Source organism: Eucalyptus grandis, chromosome 5 (assembly GCF_016545825.1).
Source record: "Eucalyptus grandis isolate ANBG69807.140 chromosome 5, ASM1654582v1, whole genome shotgun sequence".
Classification (NCBI taxonomy): Eukaryota; Viridiplantae; Streptophyta; class Magnoliopsida; order Myrtales; family Myrtaceae; genus Eucalyptus; species Eucalyptus grandis.
The window spans coordinates 33,245,660-33,253,800 of record NC_052616.1 but is presented as its reverse complement, the minus strand read 5'-3'; the positions used below and the strand labels follow the sequence as shown (position 1 = coordinate 33,253,800).

Sequence of the window (8,141 nt, the reverse complement as noted above, 5' to 3'; positions counted from 1 at the left end):
TATGTTTACAAATCTGCATATTCAGAGATTGTTTTGTCATCATCAAAAAGGGGGAGATTGTTAGGAAATCCCTTATGATGTTTTGAAGATGACAAAATAAATCAAAGGCTACTAACATGTTTAATGGTTGAGTAATAGACCATGCAGATAATAGAACATGTAAAGGATATTATCAAAGTCGAAGACGACCGAAGACTGAACGTAACATATGTCCAGAGTATATTCTGAAGATTTCCAGACTTACGTGTCAAAGTCGAAGACTGCAGACTTTAGTGTCAAAGTCTGTTCTACATCGAAGTCTGCTCACTCGACTAATTCCGACTGAACGTGAATGATGAACCAAAAGACAAACTCTATGCTGAAGCTGAACCAGAAGACAGACTCTATGCTGAAGCTGAACTAGGTACAGACCTTAAAGCTAAATCTGTTCAGAAGCAGATATGTTCAGACCCAGATTTTAAAGTCTAGACTCATATTGTAAAGTCTAGCTGAGACTCGAGACTTTACATCCCATTCGATGAATCGTAACTCAAGCCCAATCGTACAACGGCTAGTGATCTGGTTTGGATTCCACATCAAGATTGATTTGATTGATTCAATCTAATTGATTGACAATTGGATCTTGAAGACAAGAACTTTCTATACGAAGAAGCTTTACTTATGGAAACCAAGATTTCGTTTGTATGGGCGATCGAAATCAATTTGGGATTTTACCTTTGTCACTCAACGGCTACCAAATCTTCTAGATACGAGAGCTGTCCAATGGGTATATTGGAAGACGAGTCTCCGGGATACCTGTCCAACGGGTAGTTTGGAAGTGGAGGAGTATTTAAGGAGATCATGGACCGATGAGCAAGTAAGAGACGGAGCGTAGAATTTAAATTCCAAAGTCTGAGCGACCTTCGATCATATACTTGTCTCTTGAAAGCTTAAACGTTTGTAATCGTGAGAGAAATACCAAAAGAGTGACTTAGTGAGATAGTGTGATCTACTACTAAGTGTTTGCACTCGAAGTTGTAATCTCTTGTTGATTGCATAGTGGAATCCAGCCAAGAAGGCTGTTAGCGTGGGAGAGTGGACGTAGGCTTGGATTAAGCCGAACCACTATAAATCTTGTGTTCTTATTCTCTTCCCTAACTCCTTTATTTTGTTCATACTAGCACTCTCAGAGATGAGAGGCTGAAGGTGAAGGAACTGGCAAGCGAACACGAAGTGCGGAATGGACACCATGTACAGCCACCCTGTCCACGCAATGCCTTCCATGGCCGAGGAGAAGACATGAAATGTAGAGTCACTGAGTCTAAAAGATGTAAGGTGTTGAAACCAAAAGGCAAATCTAATTTGGATCCCCAACATGGCATAGTCATCAAAACACATTATTAGCAGCTGACCATTCTTTTAACAACTTCTTGCACAAACAATTTAGCAGGTTGCCCCTTTCCCTAGACTAGCACACAACAAGCTTGAGTATGACTGGTTTCTACATAAGCAATAAAACCAAATTGCAATATCCTAACCAACACACTCCTTTGTCAAGTCATGGCGAAGTCCACTCATTGGCAAATTGAAAACAAGAAATGATATCACACCATTGGCCTTTTTCTAGGCCTAAAAAGAGAATAACAAGATAGAGTCCTCACAGTCTAAAAAATTCAATCACTCACACATTCTACCACTCAACATATTTGGAAGAAAAGTTCTTACAAATATGTCGCGTCATCGTGGACCACTTAGGACTGAGGGTACTAATGTAGTGGTATCATTGAATTTGACATCCATCAGTCTGAATCTTGCTTCTCCATTGGTGGAAGCCTGAGCAGAGAAGTTGTAATCCAAGTCTTCCGGAACTTCCACAATGCCCTCTAACACCTTGATGACCATAGACATGGAAGGCCTTTTTGTGTAGTCTCCTTGCAAGCACCATGCGGCAATCCTCATCATATTCACTGCCTGCGGTCCATTTAGTTGCATGTCATCGCTAGACTTGTCGACAATGTCCAGAAATCGTTCCTCTTCTGCCTTTCTCTTAAAACAACTCAGTAAATACATGTCTTCTTCATCTTGAGAGCGATCCAAGATTTTTCTCCCACACATTATCTCCAAAATTACCACGCCAAAACTGTACACATAGACCTTTTCAGTAATTGTTGCACCTCGCCACTCGGGGGCCAAATAACCAGGAGTTCCTCTTATGGTTGTGACAACATGGCTTTGGTCCTTGTCTATCAACTTGGATAATCCAAAATCAGCAACCTTAGCGTTGAAATTGCCATCCAAGAGGATATTTGGGGATTTAATGTCTAAGTGAAATATCTTTTGTCTGCAATCTTCATGAAGATAATTAAGCCCTTTTGCTATATCAAGAATGATCTTCTTCCTTTGTTGCCAGCGGAGAACACACTCATTGGATTTGTGAAAGATCCATCTATCTAGAGACCCATTCAACATGTACTGATAGATAAGAAGCCTGTGGAATTTCTCAGTGCAAAATCCCACGAGTCTTACCAGGTTCACGTGATGTATACAGCCAATAGTCTCAATTTCGGCTAGAAAGGATTTCTTAACCTGCCCAAAACCATTAAGGCGTTTTACTGCAACTTTTGTGCTATCACTTAAAGTACCTTCAAAAACATAACCAAAACCTCCTTCGCCAAGTTTTTTGCTGAATCCATTTGTGATGATGTTTAAATCATTGTATGTGAATCTAGTGGGCATTCCAGGTACTTGATCAAGGTAATCCTCCTTTGCTCTCTTTCGGACAAACAAAACTATGGCTATGATGAAAATCAACATGGCAAAGAGAGCTCCGAGGCTAGACCCAAGTATTATAGGAAGACGGTTGCTCATACGATTGTCAATTCGAGTATAAGGAGCTTCATTTGCCACATTTTGCACTTTAAGGTAAGCAATAGAATTATAGGAAAACATTTTCTTGTCAACTTTCATAAGTGAAAACACTTGAGTTGGTAAGTAACAATTGCCATAAGTGCGATTAGAATGATACCGGAATATAGCTGCTTTACATGAACAGTTCTTTGCATAGGCCTCTTTACAACTCGAAGCATTTATGTCCCCAAGATTTGGAGTGAGACTAAAATATGTAACATTTTCGAGCTGTAGAAAACTTTGTTGTGAAGTCTGACAAGACAATGTAACACTCTCGAAACACCCAAGATTAGCCTGCCTATTATCTACTGGCCGGAAATAGCTCGTCCCCCCATTCGAAGCCGGACAGCTACATTGCCCATCGGAGCAAATTCCATATCGTCCGCACACTGCCGGATAGGCACAATCCTTGACATACCCTTTGAAAATATCGGCCACTTCATACCACCCCTCGGGGTGGCTAAGCGCATACACTCTCAAATGCCCATCCGAACCCAGCTTCATGTATCGTGCAGGAGTTGGTAAAACGAATAAAATTCCGCTGTCATTCTCGGTAAAAGTTGAGGTCAAAGACAAGCTTTCATTTACAAGCTCAACATATGGAACTCGATTCTTGCCCCCACATTTGGAGCTTTACGTTGGAAATAGATCTGAGGAGGATTTTTTTTTTTTTTTTGGTAAAGAGATCTGAGGAGGATTAGTCTCCACTTGAGCAGATAAAACATTGCCATTCACGGAAAGTGTAATCATACCATCAACGGTCCAATTTGTCTCAGAAACACTGGCCATCAATCTTTGCCCTGCCCTCAACTTTTGTCCGAGGACAATTGAGTCGGTTGGGTGATCAAAGGACTGCCAAACGGTCGCATTGTCCTTATCAAACAACAAAAGGTTCCCCAAATCTGTCAACCGCAAGCCTACAACTGACTTTCCAGAAGTGTTTGTGGACCAAGCAACCGTACCATCAGCATCTTTCAACACCAAATCGCCTTCAGACGTGAGCTCCAACGTCGCGTGGATCTTTACAGGATTGTTTCGATTAGCAGACCACACTACTTTTGGAATACCCGCAGGAGGATATTCACTAGTCCTATCTGGGCTATCTGGGATGGTGAAAACAGCAAAGAGGTAAGAGTTGCAGTTACCATCACAGTAGAAGCCGCAGGCGTAGCTAAAATCTTCTCCGCCTTGTAATAGAATTTCCTGCACGACCGTTCCACCTCCATATTGGGAGAAGGGAGCACCTGTTGCGTTATTCGTCCATCGTGTTGAAAGCGTGGCGGTTGGATTATCTATAATTGGAGCTTGAGCGTCAACAAAGTTGGAGAATGGCGGTAGCAAAATGAAGGAAAAGGAAAGGAAGAAAGAAGGGAGAGTGCAGAGTGAAACCATGGCCTGCAGTGAAACTCTGAGCAGAGAGATGATTGAGAAATGGATGAGAGGAGGAAAGAAGATGCAAATGAGAGAACGACAGTCAACTTTAAGTCAAAAGATGAAACCAAAAGAGGAAAATTGCACAGGAAGTCCTCTCAATAATGTGAATTGAATAAAGTCGAGCGTGATTCGCATGTCAAGCAGCAAGAAGAGACTCGCAGCTCTTCCTTTAAGTTTTTTTTTTAACTTTCTCTTTTTGGTGAGTTGGGTTGGAAGAGACTTGCAACTCGTCGAACCAGAAACGAAGTACGCGTGTCGTTGTCCAAACGCCAAAAAAAAAAGTAAGAAAGAAAATAAGAAAGGCCAAAAGCAACCGGTTCGACCAATGGTGTTTGTCCCAATCTTCCCTTTGCGCACCTGCATATGCGTGACGCATCCGCCTATCTTTCTTCTTCTTTCCTCTTGTACTCGGCACGATGCGATGACGAAAAAGAAAAATACCGTGTCCAAAATTTTAAACGAAAAATGCCGTCAAGCTTTAAACCTTTCGTTGGTTTAGTTGAATCTCGAAATTCTTTTATTAGAAAGAGTATCAGAAAATGCTTTCGATTATACCTGTTTTAATTCGTCATACGCGCATTAAAACAGTTTTTTAATAATAGCAATGGCAAATTTCCGGTGGGAGGATCTAGTTGAACTTTTCTCTTCATAAAAGATCTAGAAATTGATTATACTAAACCAAAAAGTTTACTGGTCGATTGCATTCTTTACATAATACTTGAAATTTCCACTAAGTTTTTTTCCTTCCAAAGAACTCTCCAATCCGAGCTAAAGCAATGAAGTATCTTTAAGAAGTATAAAGACCCGATTTTTAAAGGATTTACTTTAAAAGTGCCTTGAAAATACTTACTAAGTAACTAAATAAGAAAATATTTACGACTCTCAATACATTGGTTGTCACCATAATATACCTTATTACATGTCAAAGATCAAAGATCCCCTTAATAAAAATATTTAGCAAATGCCCAAGATACTCATCAAAAAGGCCATAAATCAAAACAAAGCTTGCTGATATCAAATACGAGCTAAACTTCAAAAATGTGTCCTTATCTTTGCCATACATGAACATGACACCCATACAATACGCATCACAATCAATAGAGGAGCCGCAGGCGATCGCCTCTCCCCATCCATTTCTTTATAATAAAAGAAAAAAATGAAGTATAGACTCATCATTTTTTTCCTGCTCATAAATTAACTTTGTTACTTTCTTCGTCGCGTTTCTTTGCATTTTATTGTGTTGTGTTTTCCAAGACTGGCTAACCCAATTCTCTAATATCGTAATGTCAATTGTTAAGGGGATCTTTGATCTTTAACCGAAGGTACTCTCTCCCCGCATAAGCTCTACCAACTCGCTTCGATCGAACGTTGCCCTTGAGATTGTCGGTCTTCTCTTTTCGGTTTGCGTGTTCATATGGTTGCGGAGACGGTCCGATCATGATCGCGTGCCACGAAATTCTCGATTATCCAGCTCCGATCACCTGTCGTGAGCAAAAGTTCGGTGATACCTTTTTCGATCCTTTCGAAATCGAGGGGTCTCAGGTCATTTTACGGTGGTTCGGTTCTAGCTGTCGCGTTTTACCTCATTTTTGTAATCTCGTGCGCGAACCATGGCTTGAATCGCGAGGGAATCCGGTGACGTGAGCCGTGGGGATGTGTAAATTTGGGTTTTTGGATGTGAGGAGTTGGTTCTTTTCCGTATCCTGGCTTTATTTTTATCCTCGCCTCCCTTTCATTGATTGTCTCGTGCGTCGTAAGAAGTTTTTCCTCCTACTGGGTTGGTGATCACGGAGCTGAGGTCGGTTGATCCTGATTTTACTGCGAGGATGGCGATTATAAACAGTGCGAGGATGGCGATTATAAACAGTGCCGGTACTTTATTGGTCATAGAAGTTGCTATTTAGAACCCTTTTATCTTGTTGTTTTCGTCTTTCTCCTAGGCTACATGCTAGAGCTTTGCTGTTATGAATACTTAAGAAGCTACACCATCAGTTACAAGATCCTTGCTCTCTCTCTCTCTCTCTCTCTCTCTCTCTCTCTCTCTCTCTCTCTCTCTCTCTGGCTCTGTCTTTGTGCTGTAGTCAGGGTGGGGGATTACTGACACTGGGAAGGTTTCTACGTGGGGAGGGTTTAACGTCACAATAGGATTACTTTACGTGATGATCATTTCAGATGCCATGGAATGTTTAAACTGAAGATTGATGGCAAAAATGAAAATGCGTCAATTAACACATCCAATACTATTCATTCTAATTTTCTTCATCTAACATTCCTTTCCGGTGTCTCTATGGAAAATCAGTGGCGACGATGATCAATAAATTACTCAAATAGAAAGCTAGTTGCTAAGGCTTTAAACTATCATGTTAACTCCAGGAGGCCTTCCAATTAGCAGCACCTATTGCACATAAAGAATGCCCACTCCTGATTTTTTCTGAATATCTGCTGGTTTATTTCGTCTAATATGGACATTTTTTTTTTCCAATTTGATACTCAAATAGCAAGCCCTTTTCTTAGGCTTGAGAGTATATTAACATCTTGACATAGGCCAACAAATATGAGTACCTGCCCAGCGCTTGTGGTTTTGTGGTTACGTTCCGGTTTCATGTCAATTCAAGTGGACGTAGTATTTACTTAATCATTGTTTTGTGATGCACATAAAAGTGTACATTTGATTTAGTTTTTCATAATGCCTGATGAATGTAGAGTTGTAAAAAAATACTGAGAGTCATTTAAGAGAATATCACAGTGGATGTTATGGTGCGTGGACTAGGCTTAATGTTGCAAGTATAATGGCTTGATATCATTGGGACCTGGAGTTAAATTCAATATCCTATGGCATCGACTAGGTTTGCCTGTTTCTGTTTTGCAGGTTTTGTTGGGTACGGGTGGTATGATTTTTCTTGCTTGACTTTTATTATATAGAGAATTTGGAAGGACATGTCTTCATATGCAGGTAAGGATTGTTGGATCATGTGGCATCCACCTACATGAGTCTCTCTCTCTCTCTCTGAGAAATTCTTGTCTGAATCCCCTTTTCAGTCATGTTTGAATTGATAAATACAGGTGTTTAAGAGGTTATGTAGCCTTCTCTTCATTTTTCAGAATAAAACAGGTTATGTAGCTTTCATTTTACTTCATTTGCTAATTATTTTAGAGGGCCTTTGTTTAGTTAGAGGTTGATGACTAGCTTAGTCATGGCCTTTGCTATATACATTCTGAACTGCCAATGGCGATGCAGGCCCTTTTTTTAATTTGTCAGGTGATTGGAGAAGCTACCCAAATGGATTGTGTGATCCCATCTTCTGGACTTTATGGTGCCCTGCTTCCTTGGAGTGTTTTTCAATCTTCGGGATATCAATTGATCTTTACTATAGTTCCGATTTCCTCTGATCAAGTCGCCTTCGGACGTGAGCTCCAACGTCGCCCTGATCTGTACGGGCTTGTTTCGATTGGGAGACCACACTATTTGTGGAATGACGTAATCAACAATTAAGCAAAATAGGAAAATTGCACAGGAAGTCCTGTCAAATAATGTGAATGGCATGCAGTGACGTCCTTTCGATGAATAGCATGTGAATTGCCTAAATCATTCAAAGCGTGATTAGCAAGTGTCTTTCCCCCATCGTTATCCCATTAAATAATTATCTACTCCATATCACTTCTTTCCACCATATCAAAAAGCAAGAAGAGACTCGCAACTCTTTCTTTAATTTTTTTTTTTAACCTTTTTTCGGGCGTGATTTGGGATGGAAGAAGAGACTTGCAACTCGTCAAACAACAAATGAAGTCCGCGTCGTTGCCCAAATGCAACAAAAGTAAGA

At 40.5% G+C, this 8,141-nt stretch overlaps 2 protein-coding genes and 1 long non-coding RNA gene across 3 annotated transcripts; 1 reads left to right on the top strand and 2 right to left on the bottom strand.

Moving 5' to 3' along the window:
- Positions 1-1,487: 1,487 nt before the first annotated feature.
- On the bottom strand, positions 1,488-4,373 carry LOC120293333 (G-type lectin S-receptor-like serine/threonine-protein kinase SD2-5). The gene is made up of 2 exons (XM_039312440.1): positions 3,574-4,373; positions 1,488-3,536 (listed from the first exon to the last, which is right to left on the bottom strand). The coding sequence occupies exons 1-2, from the start codon at positions 4,276-4,278 to the stop codon at positions 3,471-3,473; spliced, it is 771 nt and encodes a 256-aa protein (XP_039168374.1). The 5' UTR covers positions 4,279-4,373; the 3' UTR covers positions 1,488-3,470.
- LOC108959419 (G-type lectin S-receptor-like serine/threonine-protein kinase SD2-5) lies at positions 1,717-3,390 on the bottom strand. The gene has a single exon (XM_018873044.2). The coding sequence runs from the start codon at positions 3,388-3,390 to the stop codon at positions 1,717-1,719; it is 1,674 nt and encodes a 557-aa protein (XP_018728589.2).
- A 1,679-nt stretch (positions 4,374-6,052) lies between the features above and the next one.
- LOC120293146 lies at positions 6,053-7,884 on the top strand. The gene is made up of 3 exons (XR_005550837.1): positions 6,053-6,192; positions 7,190-7,273; positions 7,580-7,884. It is a non-coding gene; the product is annotated as an uncharacterized LOC120293146 (long non-coding RNA).
- Positions 7,885-8,141: the final 257 nt, after the last annotated feature.

What these genes read in the sequence shown, in the direction of transcription:
- LOC108959419 (XM_018873044.2), bottom strand. Translation starts at nt 3,390, where the DNA reads ATGAAGCTGGGTTCGGATGGGCATTTGAGAGTGTATGCGCTTAGCCAC.
- LOC120293333 (XM_039312440.1), bottom strand. Translation starts at nt 4,278, where the DNA reads ATGGTTTCACTCTGCACTCTCCCTTCTTTCTTCCTTTCCTTTTCCTTC. An exon ending in TGGAGACTAATCCTCCTCAG is followed by an intron (nt 3,537 to 3,573) that starts ATCTCTTTACCA and finishes AATCCTCCTCAG; the next exon opens with ATCTATTTCCAACGTAAAGC.